The following is a 16,537-nucleotide window of genomic DNA, read 5'->3' as shown; positions in this document are numbered from 1 at the left end:
TTTATTTCAAAACCTCAGATTTTGACATTTTGTTCAGAGAAGGAAAGAAAAAACAATTTAGCTAGTTGCCATGAAATTTAGTTTAGACTAAAATATGTGCTGTGCCTCAGTCTGCTAAATGACCTTATGCACTGCTCATTGTAATCCAGAATTGCCAGGCAAGTAGAGTAATTAGTTGTGCAAAATGAAATAACTTTAAATCCTCACATTGAGTAATGACCCAGAAAAATCACTTAAACTATACAATAGAAAAGACCGAAAGCATCTGGCTTTATTTTTACTTCTGTGGCTCTGCCCCCTTTGATTAAGAAACACTCTCTCCCCCTCATCCCTTTCGAAACCGTGGCTGTCAGCTGCTGCCCAGAACAAATGTTCGCAACTTAGTTTGCCTCTGCCCTACGAAATCATAACTTCTCGTAAAACGTCAGGCTGAGCCTAGCAGTACCGGCACAGCAGTCGTTCTGCAAGGCTCGTATACATTTGATAAACTGGCAACTCGTCGCTGCTTAAAGAGCTGCTTCCTATCATCCGAGATGAGCAGGAGTAATAAAAGCCTTCGCCCAGCTCAGCAAACGGCGCTGGGCGGCGGGGCGAGGGGCGAGCTCGCCCGTGCTGGGGACAGCCGGCTGTCTTGGAAAACCGAGTACGAAATTGCTTCGCTCTCCTTTGGCTCCACGTAAACATGCTCTTCCTAGGAAGACTTTACGGCACGTGCTGTACAAAATCACCCAGAACAAGCAGCCAGCCCTCACGCCGGTGAGTATGGCACCTCCACGGCCGTGCGAAACGGAGCCAGAAAGCGCCGAAATGAGCCAGGGACAAGTGGGGTGACGGCAACCCCGACCCCAGCCCGCAGCCACGTCCCGCGTGCTCCGTGCAAGTGGATTCTGAGCAGGCCTTGTAAGCATCAGGTATCAGCTGGAGGGAGAAGTAAGGTATTGGCCCTGCGGGAGTATCGGTGCGGGTGGATGTAAGAAACCCTAGCATTTGTTTATGAGGTGGGTAGGGAAGTGTCAGATGAAGTTACGTTAGACCTGCCAAAGAGATCAGATTTATCCCGCACATCCTGACAGCATAAAAGGGGGCTCATAGCTGTTGTGTTAGCAAGTCTAATTCCCACCGGCCGTAAAAAACAATCTGCCGCCAAAGGGAGGAGATGAAGTGTTTTTAATAACAAAATGAGCCGTTTGCAATGCACTTTTAATTGGATCAATTTTTCCTTTATTACACAACCTTTAAAAATCAAACACATACGTGTAACCAGACAAGTTCTTTCTCCAGGTAAGGAGCAGAAGGCGAACTATTTCATCACAATCCTTAATTACTCCGTTTCGTCTCATTTGGCAGACAATCACAACATTGCGTGGGGGCACCACGGCAAGAAATACAGCTCCACAACATCATCTCACAGTCACTATCGAGTTTTGTCAGGGGAAGGGCATACCCTGGGCTGAGGACAACAGGTTTTCTTTTTGCCTTTTCTGCCTGAAACCCCAGACAAGAAAAAGAGCTGCAGACAAAGCCCACCCAGGCACCTTTCGCTGTGCCTACTCCCACCGATGCAGAGCAGAGCAGTGTTATTTTTCCCAAATCTCTCAGTGAGAAGCAGATGACATGCTTTGTTTGCGCTGTGTAACCAGTAACAGACTGGGGTAACCAACTGCTCAGCCCGTTTACTGGGCCAGCTTTGACGTCGCTGTAAGCACTCCAGGAAACGTTCTTGCTTAGTGTGATGTTTATTGCAAAAAAAAAAATTCCATTGGAACAGAAAACGACAGAGGTACATATTATCATAGATAATATTGCTTCAATTATTCAGGTCCACGGTAGCTTCCTGCTTGGAGCAGTTCTTGGAAACAGGAGAGATATTTAAAAGGGATCAGTAGGAGAGGAGCTGCCATTACCATAATACTGCAAAAAAATGCCTTGAGTTACAGTGTAATTAACTGCAGAAGGTCCCGGTAATAGTAGTCATCTCCCAAAAACATACATGCAAGATGAGATCAGCTCCCCAAATTGCTGTTACATACCGTAGGCGACTGCCCCCTCCCACCCAAAAAGAGAAGCAGGGGATGTAAATCATTATGTGCATGTTGATAGCCTCAGCAAATACACAGAGCAGCTCAGGAGGGAAGGGAGAATTAAATTCCCTTGAGCTCCTTTAGTGTCTTCCATCATCCACCCTTAGCCCCTACCCCCTTCTCCACGAGCTTTTTCCAGCAAATTTCAGCAAGAAAAATTTGTTGCCGTGGTCAGGGGGCACCTCCATCCCACAGCTGGCTTTTTGTCGGCTGAGCACAGCAGGAGGGGGAAAAAAAATAAAATCCTACCAAAAGGGTTTTGCTCCCAGTGCTGCTTCTGGAAGCCCTGCAACTGCAAAGCAACTGGCTGCGGCTGCTGCTCTGAAGCCTGTTTTGCTTTGCTGCTTCACTAGGGGAAAGTCCATGGGAGCTTAAAAAAAATCACCTGTTGCATACATGTTGTTGGACAAGTAGCAAACAATTTGCTGTAGCTTGGCAGCCACCATAAAATCAGCTTTTATACTGTCTGCCGTGCCCCCAAATTTGCAACTACGTTGTTGATAGCAACAAATAAATGCACTGCAGTGTAACTATTATCTGTGGCAGATTAACATGCTACCACTGTGTCCTATTTAAATGCGTCTTTCCATCAATAAACTATTCCAGGCGAGCAGCACCACACTGAGGTACACATTTATCAGCCAGGAGCGTAGCACTGTGGGGGCCTTGGTTCACACAGCTGCAGTTTTGTGCTTCATTTGGCCCAAAGCCGTGATGAACATGAACTCCGGTGCCTGCTGGTGCCATAAAAAAGCTGAGGAATGTAGCGTTTTGCTGCGCGAGGAGAAAAAGGCAGTGCACCAACGGATGTGCTTCTGAGTATTAAAAATAAAAGTGAAACAATCCCCCCCCCCATCCCCATCGTGGGATGCAAAGTGCAGGTGGGTGGAAACATATTGCTGAATGCAAGGGATGCAGAACGGTGAGGTGCAGGTGAACACACAGCGCATTGCATCTGATCACGTTTATTACCCTCTCCCAGCCACTCCCCCAGCCCTTCCCTCCCCCCAGACAAAGGTACCAGACTTACCTTCGCAAGACAGTTCCCCACGATACAATTAATAACAAAACACCTCCGAATATCAACAGTATGTTCCCCCTGCTTTTTTTTTTCCTCCACCCCCCCCCTTCTCCCCCCTTCTAACTAGCACAGTCCTTACTAGCAATAAAAGCCCCGCTGCCATCAGAGGGCAGCTCTCTGGCTCCGTTCGGCCTCCCATGATTGCACTGTACTCACTTCACATCGAACAGACACGGTTCACAACTGCCACGACAGGGGCGATCTCCTGAATACCAGAAAAATGGAGAGAGAAAACCCTCGCTCTCAAGTTTGAAAGTAAAGCTCCATCTCTGTGCAGTTTAAGAGGGCTATTTTGTTTTATGCAGTGCTGCAATCAGAAATTGCCTTCTCGAGTAGCTACCCAGACAACTGCTACCGAGTTCCTTGCAAATACCACGGCGGGAAGAGGATTGCCTCCCTAGTCCTCTGAGGAAGGTGATTTAGAGCAGTCAGTCGGTGTTTATGGCACAAAGGAAGGTAGTGTGGCTGAAGCTGTAGTCGATGTGGCGTAAGGAGGTGAGAGGGTTTACGGAGTGACCGCTTATTGAACAAGGAACCAGTAGTCCAGAAGGATTCTTTCCTTCATGCTTGTTCTCTTTTATTGTAGAGATTCAAAAAGAGAAAAAGCAGACCACCACATATGCTATTTTGTTTCTAGACACAAAATACGACGGCCTCTACGCCAAAGCCCCTTCGGCTATGGCACACAGTCATCCTGAACTGGTTCCTGTCAGGTTGCAGGGAGGCTGGAAGAATCACTAACGAAAAGGGCTTTACCTCGAGAAATGCCTTTAAGGGGTGGAATATCTTCTCAGGTGGTAACTGTAGATCTTAATGCAATGATCCCAGCAGTCCAGCACCAGCAGCTGCCCTTTGGGAGTGATGGCAATACCAACAGGACAGGTGAGTCCTTCACGGATCAAGATATTATAGCCTCCTCCTTTGGGAAAATGCAGGATTTCTTTACGGCTGCTGTCAGCAACAATCAGGTCTCCCCTGGCATCCACACACATCCCAGCGATGCACCTGAAATCTTCATTCTCGGAGAAGAAGTGGCTAATCTGGCGCCCCAGCTGCCCATCGGGGCCGACGGAGCCAATGGAGAAGCCCCCTTCTAAGTGGTGCTCGTACTGGCGGTTCTCCAGGTTCAGCCCCAGCCCCTGGGTGAAGTATATGGTCCCTTCAGCATCGCAGGTGACAAACTTGGGGCGCACCGCACTGCACAAGCAGCTGTACTTCACTACCCCCACCCCGCGGTCCACGGTGAAGCACCAGAGCTTCCCCCCTTCCACATCGGTGACCACGAACTGCCCGGAAGGCAGCGCTGCGATGCCCCACGGCTTGCTCAGCTGGCTCCTGTGGCACGCCACGCAGTGGCCATCCATGGTGTACACCTTGACTGAGTTATCGTAGCTGTCGGTCACGCCTATCAGGCCATGGCAGTTCATGGTGACAGAAAGGGGAGTCAAATTAGGCAAGTCTGCTCCGAGGAAGCTCAACACAAAACTATCGATTCCGCTAGGGCTCCGGCGAATCTCCTTCAGGAAGCCCTTGCGGGTGAAAACCTGGATTCGGAAATTGCCTCGGTCTGCCACGAGCACCTCTCCTTGTTGAGTGACGTGGAGGCTGACAGGCAGATTGAACATCCCCGGCAGGCTGCCCTTGGAACCCATCTTCTTGATGAAGTGACACTGCTGGATGCTTGTGGCTGCTTCGGGCATCCTCGGCTTGGCTGGGGAGGAATGCGGTGTGCAGCTGGCCTCTTCGTGCACCAGGTCAGGCTCCCTAAATGACACCGAGGAGGAGGATGCAGTTTCCATGAGTGATTCCTCCATGTTAACCGTCCGGGGTTTCTTCACCACCTGCCCAATCTGCAGCGGTCCCACGTGGCTCACCTTCAGGAGCTCAACCTCTTGAAGAGTCAGCTCCCTTGGGAGACTGTTTGTCAGTTCAGGCTCCTCCTCATCTGCTGCCTCCTCCAACAGAGCTATATCTCCCTGCTTTATTTTGGCAAGGAAATAATCACAGCGAGACAATATCTGCACTTCTGCTAAGTTCAGTAGATAAGCTTGTTCCTCCATCACCTGATTATTTACCTTCTCCACTTCAGATAAAGAGGTGGTGAAGAACTTGCGTGACCTGGCAAGTTCTTCCTGGATCTTGCGCTCTTCTTTGCTGTAATCTTGCAGAACTGCTTTGTATCTAGACTGCAGGTCTCTCGAAACACCCTCCAGAGATGCTTTTCTTTTCTGCAGATCATCCATGAGCTCCCGAAGTCTGGCAAGCCTTGTCCCAAATTCCCTCCTACGCTCCTCAGCAGCCTCTTTGATAGCGATGACACTGTGCCCTTGGGGCACGTGCGATGCCTCCTTGCAGGGCTCACATAAAACCAAGCTACAGCTCTTGCAAAAGTGTCTTGGCAGCCTTCGCCCGCAGACCTTGCACATGAGGAGACCCACCACCTCCCCCAGTCCTGCGGTGTCTATGATCTTCAGCACAGTGAGATTGTCAGTCAGTTGAGCTAAGTTTGTGATCCGGGTGATTTTGCTGCAGAAGGGGCAGCGTATCCCATTAATGCTGTTAGCCAGCAGTTTCTCCAGGCACTGTTTGCAGATGGTGTGCCCGCAGTGTAAGAGCTTGGGTCTCAGGTGCTCCTCGGTGAAGGACTCCATGCAAATGGGGCACTCCAGGACCTCGCGGAGTGCATCCGAGTTGAGCTGAGGGGCAGAAGCCATGGCTTTCGAAGCCACCTTTAGCCTGTGCAAAACCTGGTACTCACATTTATTCCAAAGAGCTCCGGTTCTGTCAAGAAAGAAAAAAGGAAATGTGATTTATGTCTTCACCAGCAGTTACACATACATGCAATTTATTTCTGATTTATCTCCCAACCCTGGAAAATAAGAAACCCAGTTGGCTTTCCCACATTTGGAAAGGGAAGATTAATCATAGCTAATCTCAGAGCGGGAAAATTCCAAACCTAACTTGCAGTGTCTAGTGCAATGAATTATTCACTTGCAAAATTTGTAAGTAGAACTGAAAGAAGTGTAATGGCAGCAATAAGGAAGCCCAATAGATATTGATGACTGAATCATCTCCTCATGGTGCCCATCTCCCGCTGCCAAGCATGCGAGTTTACATAATTTACTCTGAAACCCAGGGAGATTAAACCAAGCGTTCAAATGTGGCGCATCAAAAGAGGAACCAGATGGTGCGATGCTTTAGGCCATTAATATATCACCTCTGGAGACCTACATTCAGATATGACATCAGATACAAATGAAATAAATGTGGTTGCTTTAATCTGCTTTTCTAGATAGCCAAAACAAATGTTCAAGGTTTCGTATGTTTGCCAGGAAGCAAACCTAGGAGGAATGATTTGTCAGCTTCCACTCACTGAGAATTACTGTGCACGGTGAGGACTGCACACCAGTGTCTCCTGTCAGCCTCTGCCACACTGCAACATGCTTCAGCACACAAACAAAACACAGCTCGCCGTGGCAGTGTTCTAGCAGGCGTAAGCAGTTGCAGGGAGTTAACAGAACTCCAAACACTTGTTAATACAGACTGCAAGTGTTCACTGGTAGTTCTTGTTCTTAGCTTAATTGTATGCAATTTCTCCTCGTGCCGTACTCTTGTAGCATTGCTCTCGTTCTTACGTTTTGGTTCAGTTTTTCAGCACCGTGGCTGCCATTCAGCTTCAAACCAGGTTTCTCCATCCCCACATCCCTCTCAGCAGGGAGCAGATCCCAGCAGCTGTCTCGCTAAAGCAGCCATCCATTCAGAAGGAACAGAGCAGGGTTCACATCATTAAGTTATTATTCAGCAGACTGGGTTTCAATACCTTTGCTATTGCCTTGCTTAGCCTTTAAAAGAAATGGGGAGAAAACATTTCCTTTAGGGGGAGAGGAGGAGAAGGAAGTAGTTAGTCTTTAAAACGAAGAGCCGGTCGCAGAGGGATGTGAACAGACAGCTTTTTCTGAATAATGGCTGCACGCACGCAGCACTCTCGCTTCCCTGCTGCGTTTGCCTGCTTCATCCTCGGGAGCATTTCAGACAGAAAGGTTCACTGTGTTTCAGCTTAGCGTTTGCTCAAGTGGAAGGAGACAACTGCAGTGAAGAAAAGTTCTTTATGTTCGTACAGAGAAAAAAAAATCATTTTAATTTATCAGCTCTGCGGTTGTTTAAGGCCCAGATTCCAGGGACTGATTCAGTGGTGTGGCAGAATCCCCAGCAAGTCCCAGGCTGGGATCTGATCCCCGGCTCCCCAGACTGGTGGCACAGCGAATGTCACATGGGTGGCACCTGGGGAGCTGCGGCAGTCCGGGTGACTGGCACCGAAGAGACTTCCCTTTTATTCTTAGCCATGCCCTAGCTGTGGAAGGAGAGGCCTGGGCACTGCCGTGTAGATCAGAAACATTCCTCTGAGGGATGAAGATCTGTATTTTAAAATGTTTTTTTTTTTTTTAAATAATGAAATATAAGATCCAAGGTTCATTATTACTTTCCTTGAAAGTATGCCAAAAGACTTGCATAGGGAGGGATGAGGTAGAAGTGCTGACATCCGAAAATGAGAGTTACATAAAAAGCTGCCTTCAGAACAAGTACTGTTATCAACGTAAAACGGAGAGGGGATTTTGTTTAGGTTTACCTCACGTCCAGTTTTTAGAACAAAGATGTGTATGATGTGCTTTTAACACGTAAAACCCTTGTATCAGGATGCCAGCACGCGTCTTTGTGATGTGAAGTTCCCGTTCAGCTGCACCGTGCCCTCGCAGCCAGCCGTGCCCCCACAGATCGCTCACGGTGCTGCTCTGCGCACCGGCTGGCCCCGGGGCGGTTCCTCTGCCGCAGGGAAGGGCGTTAGGGGAGGCCTGAGCAGAGGGCCAGGCTGTAAAGCTGCGTGCAGCTTGTAAGTGTGCGCTCCTGATATTCAGCAAGATTTTCGTGGAGGTCTTTCCCAACCTTGGTGGCTCTGCGATTGTCCTGCCACAGCTTCTCGTGGTTTCCGCAGCTTTTAGGCAGCACGGGCTGGGGGGGCAGCGGGCTTCCCGTGCACTTCGCAGACGGCCTTATTACCTGCCAGGGTCCAGCTTCGTGAGCTGGTTCTAGCTTTACTACCAGGTTTCAGATGTGTCACTCGGTTCCAGCTTTATCACAAGGTTCCAGCTTCATTATCAGGCTCCAACTTTATTACCCACTTCCAGCTTTATCAGCAGGCTCCACTTCTATCACCAGGCTCCGGCTTTACCACCCGGTTCCAGTTTTATTACCGGGCTGCAGATTTATCACCAGGTCCCAGCTTTATCACCAGGCTCCATCTTTACCACCAGCTCCCAGTTTTGCCCCCCCCGGTTCCCGTTTCATCACCAGGTTCCCGATTTAGTGCCCGCTTCCACACTTACCGCCCGGTCCCAGCTCCGTCCCCAGGCTCCCGTTTCACCACACGGCTCCCAGTTACCGCCCGGCCCCCCCCCACCGCGGGCCGCAGCAGCCCCCGTCAGACCGCCCCGCACCGGGGGCTCTCCTCAGAGCCGCCACCCCCGAGCCCTCCCTCAGGCCCCTCAGGCCCCTCAGGCCGGCTCCCGCCGCTCCCCCGGCAGCTGACGGCGGGGCCGGGACCCAGCCCGGGCCCTGCCCCCTCCGTGCGCCGTTACCGCCGCGCCCCGCCCCCCCCCCCCCGCGCCTACCTGCCCGCCGCCGCCGGGCCGCGCGCGCCGCTCCCCCGCCATGCCCCGCGCCGCCGCTCCCTCGTGACGTCAGTGCGCCGCGCCGCGGGGCGCGCTGGGAGTTGGAGTCCTCACAGCCTCCCGGGTCAGGGCACGGCCTGCCTCCGCATGCTTCTGTCAGGAATAGTTAAAAACATATATATTTCTTCATTTTTGTCCCCAGTTTTGTTACGCACCACTACGCACTGAGGTTCCTGCCTGTCAATAAAAGTTAAAAATCCTTTTTTCCCCCCATTTTTCCCCAGGTTTATTACACGCCACATTCTGCACTGAGATTCCTGTCAATAAATATTTAGATTTTTTTTTATTTTATTTTTTCTCCTTTTTATTACATGCCATCCTGTATTGAGGCTTCTGCCTGTCAATAAAAGTTAAAAATCTTTTTTTTCATTTTTCCCCCATTTTGTTACACACCACTTTGCACTGAGATTCCTGTCAGTAAAACTTAGAACAGAATAGAATTTCGTAGAAACTTTTAATAACCTTTTTTTTCTTCATTTTTTTCCTGTTTTATTACACACCATTCTGCATTGAAATTCCTATCAATAAAACTTAATCATCTTTTTTTTTTTTAATTTTTCCCCCAGTTTTCTTACACGCTATTCTGTGCTGAGATTCCTGTCAATAGAAGATAAAAATCTTTTTTTTGTTTTCATTTTTTCCCCCATTTTCTTACACGCCCTTCTGCATTGAGGCCCCCGTCTGTGTGTATGTACTCAGCTGGTCTTTTCCATCCTCATTTCCACCCCTGCTGGGCCGCAGCCTCTTTGCTTTCTGTCCGGCCTTGCCGGTGGAGGCAGCGCCCCGGCTGGGTTTCGGGTCTCACACCACAGCTCTGCATTTCTCAGCCCCTCTCAGAAACCGCTCTGAAGCAGCCCGTGGACTCCCAGCACAAAAATGCCTATTTTTAGATGCAGATGTAATCAGTTGATTGCGTGGCGCACATAAATATTGCCAATGAGCAGATCCACAGCTGCGGCTGCTTACTCGAGCACTTGCACAGGGCACCTCCTGGCAATAAGTCCTTCCTCACAGTAGCCCAGATGCTGGCAGTGGTGGCCAGCGAGCGGTGCAGGAAATCAAAGGTTTGGGGGGGATTGTGCACTTGGGGATGGATCCTCAGTCAGGGGAGAGCTTTAGCTCTGGTGTTGAAAGAGGTGGTGCTGCTGGGTTTTGGGGACTCGGTTGGCGGGTCAGGATCGGAAGAGCTGAGATGGACGAGGTGGAGGAGGCATCCGCCAGGGCACTAAGTTGGACCACGGGGTGCTGTGTGAGGGTGTCTGAATGGAGACGTGCTGCTGGGAGGCCTCTGTAATCCCAGCCACACCATGCAGGGGAAAACAGGCAGGGTTCGGAAGCAAAACCTGTGGCTGTACCCTCCAGACCAGGCTGTGAGCTGTCACCTGCAGGGTGGCCTTGCTGAGTAGCCGGCCTGGTCCACGTGGTGGTTTGGTGATGGAAACCTGGTGGTCGGTGGGACTGTGCCCTCAGCAAGACCAGGCACAGGGTGCCCCTAGGAGCTTTTTGCAAGAGCTTTATGTTCAGCCTTCTGCTTCCCGCAGGGCTAACTAGAGAGGGTGTGGAGGCTGCTGCTTATGAAGCTCTTCATAAGCATTAAAAACTTCTAAAAAATAAAGACAACATAGCTTTCTATGAGGCCTCCTGCAAAAGCTGTCACATCTGTGCCCAGCCCCTGCACCTTTTCCTGCCATTTTCTTTAGCAGCCCCAGGGTGCTCCAGTGGAAGCGCAGGCTGTGACCGTGCTGGGGTGGGCTCCGTAACCCTTCCCGAAGCACAAGGGATTGGAAGAGCCACCTTGGAGGCTGCTCCTGTCACCACCTTCTTGCTCTGCAGATTTTAACGTGCTCACAGCACGTGCACTCACCCAGATTGATCCCTTCTCACACATGGGAGGTAGCAAAGGATGGCAGCTCTGTCGCACAGGACTAATGAGTAGAGTCGTTAATCATGTAATCAGTCATTTCCCTCCTGCCTCTTCCCTCCTCCTTGTCGTCCCTCTGACCTTTCTATCAGACGGCTCTTCTACCCATCAGATGGGCTCTGATGGCTGAAATCAGAGGCAGGATTTCAGCAACCCGATCGTGGCTCTGCCCTGGCATTTTGCAGGGTTGTGCTGGTGTGAGGAATATCGGTAACACGGGCCCCACTCCAGCTTGAATTTCATTCAGGAGTCTTCAGGCTGCTTCACTGATAGCAGAGAAATGAGTTTTACTGTGACCCAGTGGTGCAGTGCAGCAGATCAGGAAATGGCCGGGCTTGGGGCTGCCTCTGCGGGAGCACAGGTGGAGGTCTGTGGCATGGAGAAATTCCATCTGTGAAAGAGGTGAGCTCTCAGTTTAAACATTTGTCACAAACCCTGCATGGGGCTTCTCCATCCATATGTGCAGGGAGGACAGCGCAGCCTGCACCATGCCAGCAGCCGTGGGACCCAGACCTCATGCTGAAGGGTACAGTGCATCCTCCGTGGGGTTTGCTGACCCCAGCAAGGACCAGGAAACAGCAGAGAGAGCAATGCAGGCAGCGAAGGCACTTGGGGGCAGAGTGGATGCAAATCTGGGCTTGTCTCACAAAGGAAAATGAGTGAGATTTATGTTCTCCTGATTTTGTGCTGTGCTTCAGGCTCCACGCAACAAACCTCAGCGGGAAGCTGCTGAGCACAGAGTCCCTGGGGTGAGCTGTGCCCAGGGAGGGGACGTGGGGCTTGCTCCCACCTCCGGGCATCACCACTGCATCCAGGTCAGACGCGGTTGTGGGTCTGAGCACAGCGAGTGCAGTCCAGCCCTTTGGGAAATGCGGCAGGTATGACTTGTTCAGCCAGGTGGTCTGGAAAAGTGGCTTGACCTGGAATGAAGGACCTGCCTTGCCCCGTGTTGTGGTGGGCTGCACCACAGTGAGCTCAGGGATAAAGAGCCAAAGGGTGAAACTCCCTGGGAGTCCCCCGGGAGATGCTCTTTCAGTGATGTATTTTGCAGGGAATCGAGGTGGATGTTGGGATTGAACCAGCGTGGTCTGGCAGATTTTGTGAGGTCCCACATCTGAAAACGAACGCTGTGGGGAAATAATCCTTTAATGCATCCTGGGGAAAAAACAAAGGACACTGTGGACTTGGTTAGAGGTGATAACAACGAGCCAATGCTGTTACCCAGTGTGTCAGGGTATGGGGACCCTGCACCGTGACAAGGAAGGACAGGGAGGACGTGCAGCCAACAGCCCATGGGAGACAACAGCAGCAATTTGGGGGTCGCGGAGCTGTCCTTGGGGTTTGCAATGGCTCAGAGGCAGGGGCCAAGCACCATGGTGATGCTGAGGATGTGGTGGGCAGGGCAGGGCTTTGGCGTGAACCAGCACAGGCAGCGGGAGGGCTGCTGGGCTCTGCAGGGCTCGCAAAACCCGGCACAGCAGTGGAACCTGTGCTGCCCACTTTTATAGAGGTTTGTTTGCGTGCGCTAAAAACCCTCCCGGATTATTTTTTTTTCCTGAATGCCCTGGACTTGCAAGGCTGTTCTTAATGGTGTTAAGAAACATCTCCTCTATCTGTGGTGTGAGTTTGGCTGCAAGCAGCGGGCAGAGCAGGGGCGGCGAGCGGGGTGCCCGCAGAGGGAGGCAGCGGGGCGCTGGGGGCACGGTGGCCGCGGTGGGGTGGGAAGGGGTCGGGAAGCCCCAAAGGGAGGAGGCTGCTCCCGGGGGCTGCCATAGGGGCTCCCCAGGGTGTGGGGCTGCCCTAAGGGCGAGAGCCGAGGTGCTGGACGCGCTCGGAGCAGCGTTTTGCAGCCCGAGAGCCACCAGAGGGCAGCAGGTCCTCACGGACCAAGCTGGCCACAACTGCCCCCACAGCCCCACCGGTGACACGGCCACACGCAGCCCACACCGCTCGGGGCGGGCTCCCACGGGCACTCTCCTGCTCGCCAGCACCAGCACAGGGGATGCTGGTCCCTGGCAGACAGGCTGTGGCGATGCCCAGCCCCAAACTGCCCGTGCCATCCACGCAGGATGCCACGCCGAGGGATGGACACATTGCTCACGGTTCCTCGGCGAGCTCCCATGTGCCGCAGCCAGTGCGTGAGCCCCACACACACAGGGGTTGCTGGCTGCTCGGTGGCTCGGCCCTTACGGTGTGTCCTGGGTGGCAGCAGGGTCTGGCACTGTGCTTCCCATGCACGCATCCCGAGCGGGTTCCCCCGCCATCGCCCCACGCCTCCCCGCAGCACCGCGTGCCCAGCGCTCGCAGCAGGCAGCGATGGAGCCGGCCGAGCTCCGCACAGACCCGTCGGCTGCTGCTCTGACAATAGCTCACTGCAAGAGAAATTCCCCGGCAAACATGCCTATTGATTTCCTTTCTCGCTCCCTTTCGATGGATTTGCAAACAAACGGGGTGTTTTTCTGCCAGGTAACAAACCGGCGGCCGTCTCGGCCATAAATCCCCACCTAAATCCCTAGCTGGTGGCCAGGTCTGCCCGGCTGGAGGGAGGCAGCAGGGGAAGGTGGACCAGAATGTCCTCTGCCTTGTGTGGAAATGCAAAGCCCAGGTCCTAACTTAGTCCCAGCTGATCAGGCTGTGGGTGTCAGCAGGGTTAATCCGGAGGTATCCCTACCTGGGTCTGTTCCTTAAATTCTCTCACAGCTTCGGCTGGAGAGCTTCTTCCTCTTCTTGTTCCAAGCTTTTCTGCTGTTGAAGAGCTACCACATCCTAGCCCTGATGTGGCTACATTCTTGTGGTAAGTGGAGTGATTCCTGGTTTTGGAATGGCTCGGGATCTTTTGGAAAAGGCACGGTATAAAAGGCTGGACCATGAGCAAAACCATCGCCTCCTGGGAGCCCTTAAGACCAAACAGCCCTCCAGTACAAAAGTTAGGTGTTGTATTTAGTGGTTGTTACAGCAGTAGCGTTATCATGCTTCCCTCTTGTCCCAGCACTAGGAGGTGCTACTGGTAATGCCGTGAGCCTTTCCCCACGTCTGTAAGTGCTGCGTCCCCAGCAGGGACCGTGCTAGCTGCAGGCAGCGGCCTCGTGCTGCGGGGTTGTTGAGTCCTGGTGGGGCACGGAGCCAGAGCCGTGCACTGGGGCAGGTGACCGGTGCCTCTGCATGCCCCGTGCTGCTCATCCTCCTTTCTTACGCAAGGCTTGATGCTGAGCGGAAGGCTGTGATTTTATTTGTTGTGTTGTCGTTTGTGTTTTTTTTTTTTTTTCTAAATACATATTTCAGACAAACAAACAAACTAATAACTCCCACAAGTTGCCGTGATGCGTCTAACCACATCCGCGGCACTGTGCTTCCAAGCAGATGTTGCCAGGACTCGCTGAGTCGCCAGCAGCATTAGCGAAAGCACGTTCAGATGCAAGGGCCGATAAGGAACCCCTCCGTCCTCCCTCCCGGTGCGCTGCAGACCCCGTGGCCGAGCCTCGCCGTGCTGCCAGGCTGGGCTCTGCAGAGCTCCCCAGCAGCGGTCACCTGCAAAGCCTTTCCCTGAGAACAAGGCAGAGGCTTGGAAGGAGTGCTCTGGGAGGTTACCCAGTCGTGCACGGGGCTTGTGCAACGTGGACCTGAACAATGAAGCTAAGTTTACTTGGCCCAGCTTGCAGTGAAGACAACAAGAGTGTTTCTGTTGGCTTCACTGGCAACCAGCGATGGCATTGCAACGTTACGTTTCAGGGTCTGGTTCTGATTCTCCAATTCAATGGCAGAAACTTCCTTTGACTTCAGCAGGAGCAGGGCTGGGCCACGCGTATGTAAGCCCCAGCAGAAGCCAGTCAGCTGGGTCTCATTGCTGGTGAGCCCTCTGCAGCACCGAGATAATAAAAGCCAGAGCAAGCCTCCAGGAGTGTGGGGGCTTCTCCAGTTCCCTGTCGGGTTTGCCTTGGGGAGCAGAGCTGTGTGTGCAGGCGGCAGAGCAAATCCCTCAAACCTGTCTCCGAGACAGGGGAGAGGGAGGCACAGGGACCCCTCAGCTCTCCCTTGGCTCTAGAGGCAGTGGCAGGTCCAGGAACACACTCATGTATTTGGGGGATGCATCTCCCAGATTCAGTAACTCCTCTGTGCGTCGCTGCAAGTGACGTGGGTGGGAAGAGGGCAGCACGCTCTCCATCAAGGAAATCACCAGCTTTCGAGGGACGAGTGCAGCCCGAAGGCACCTGGGGCTGACGCTTTCATCCCAGAGCACGTCGACCAGGAGAAGCACTTCCTCCGCGCCGCCTCTCCCCAGCCCCAGAGGAGCTGGCTCACGAGCAGGTTGCGCTGCTGGCACTCTCAGACAGGTTTTAATAGCAGGAACGGGGTGATTATTTTGTTAGGACTGTACTTAAGCCCCCAAAGCTCGTTCCACAAAAGCTACCAGGAACTGCTCTCCAGTGCTGATGGCTTCCAAGTGCTCATCTGGATGAGAGCTGGTGATTTGGCAGTGAAGCCCGTCTCCCTCTGCTGAGCCATGTCCTATTTCATTTTCCTCATTTGGAGTTGTACCCAGAGCCTCTGCAGTACAAGGGAACACCGTGAATTAGTTTCCAGCACACTGAACTGTTAACCTCAGCTGCAGTAACCCCTCACGTCCCCAGGAACCCAATCTACAACGCAATTCCTTTCCCCAAAGCGATTGGAGCTTCAACTGCAATAAAGAGGATTAAATGCAGACACCCATTACCACCCTACCTAGGAAGTCTGCCGTGCTGACAAGTCTGCCACCCGTCACCCGCCTCGACGGTCAATCTTCTGTGGCTGAGAAGGTGGCTGAGAAGGGGAGCTGTGCACACGCAGCCTCCCTGACGAGCCGCTGCTTTTCTACCTCATTTTATTTGCAGCCCTCTGCTCTTCCCCGTGTGCAGCTCCGTTTGGTGACTGCTGCTCCTGAATGGCTGCGCCCAACCTGTGTTTCCATCAGGAGGAAGGAGGAGCCCTCGCCTTCGTGCCCATCCCTTTGGAGAGCTCTTTCAGCCACCACCTCCACCACCCTGCCATCAGTGCCCTTTCCTGGCAGTGGAGGATAAACGAGGTGGATGGAGGGGCAGGATGTGCTGGACGAGCTCAGGTTCCAGCTGGGTTAGCTGTCCTGGGGGGAGGAACTCTTGCTCAGAGGTTTAATTTGCCTTTTACTCACCTCGGCTTGCTCCTTCCAAACCGAGGTGGCAGCTGAGGAGGACCAGGGAAGGTTGCTCTTCCCACTTATCCATCCCACCCTGTACTACTTGTTGGTACTCTAAGAGCCCCTGAGGCCACAAGCACCATGAGCAAATGCATCGCGTGCCCCGTGCTTCGAAGCAGAGGGGATGCAGGCAGAGAGGCCCAGAGCAGAGAGCCCAGAAAGGTTCCTGAAATGAAGCATCCCCACGCAGTGCTCCAACAGCATGGCTGTGCCGCCCACCCAGCCTGGGCTGCCTTCAGGTCCTCTTCCAGCTGTTGGTAGAAGCCTGGGTGTGGTTTGAAACTTGGTTTTCAGAAAGGCCTGAAACTGTGCGCTACATCATGAAACAAGCCACAGCCAAGTTTTGGCTAAGCAATAGTCCGTGTTAAGGCTAGGTCCAGCCGTTGGATGCCAGCAGTCTGTGATTCTGGGCTGTCAAGCCACCAGCTCAGGAAGGAAGGTTTGATATCCCATTGCCCATCATGAGATGAAGTGATTCCGCTTTCTCTTCTGTTGCGTATTAATGTTCTCCCTTAA

At 52.6% G+C, this 16,537-nt stretch overlaps 2 protein-coding genes across 12 annotated transcripts in view; one reads left to right on the top strand and one right to left on the bottom strand.

Moving 5' to 3' along the window:
* The window catches only part of ASTN2 (astrotactin 2), a 363,384-nt gene that overhangs the window by 244,356 nt on the left and 102,491 nt on the right, over nt 1–16,537 (top strand). Inside the window, exon 1 of one of the 9 annotated variants that reach the window (XM_040531101.1) lies at nt 13,588–13,603. The exons of the other annotated variants lie outside the window; for them this stretch is intronic. The gene's annotated coding sequence lies outside the window, so the exon portion shown is untranslated. Of the gene's footprint in view, nt 1–13,587; nt 13,604–16,537 lie in introns of those variants that run through there. 9 annotated transcript variants of the gene reach the window in all.
* On the bottom strand, nt 1,205–8,903 carry TRIM32 (tripartite motif containing 32). Of its 3 annotated transcripts, XM_040531103.1 has the most exons (3): nt 8,829–8,865; nt 6,798–7,004; nt 1,205–5,943 (listed from the first exon to the last, which is right to left on the bottom strand). In XM_040531103.1, exon 3 carries the CDS (start codon nt 5,874–5,876, stop codon nt 3,933–3,935), a length of 1,944 nt encoding a protein of 647 aa, XP_040387037.1. In that variant the 5' UTR covers nt 5,877–5,943; nt 6,798–7,004; nt 8,829–8,865; the 3' UTR covers nt 1,205–3,932. The 3 variants fall into 3 exon arrangements, with proteins under 3 accessions (XP_040387037.1, XP_040387036.1, XP_040387039.1); XM_040531102.1 differs by lacking the exon at nt 6,798–7,004 and having other exon boundaries at nt 8,829–8,903; XM_040531105.1 differs by lacking the exons at nt 6,798–7,004; nt 8,829–8,865 and adding an exon at nt 8,618–8,639.

Source organism: Cygnus olor, chromosome 19 (genome assembly GCF_009769625.2).
Source record: "Cygnus olor isolate bCygOlo1 chromosome 19, bCygOlo1.pri.v2, whole genome shotgun sequence".
Classification (NCBI taxonomy): Eukaryota; Metazoa; Chordata; class Aves; order Anseriformes; family Anatidae; genus Cygnus; species Cygnus olor.
The sequence above is the reverse complement of the archived record's forward strand: the minus strand, read 5'-3'. Positions and strand labels throughout refer to the sequence as shown.

Bases quoted from the DNA above. Each gene is read 5' to 3' on its own strand.
- TRIM32 (XM_040531102.1), bottom strand. From the start codon at position 5,876: ATGGCTTCTGCCCCTCAGCTCAACTCGGATGCACTCCGCGAGGTCCTG.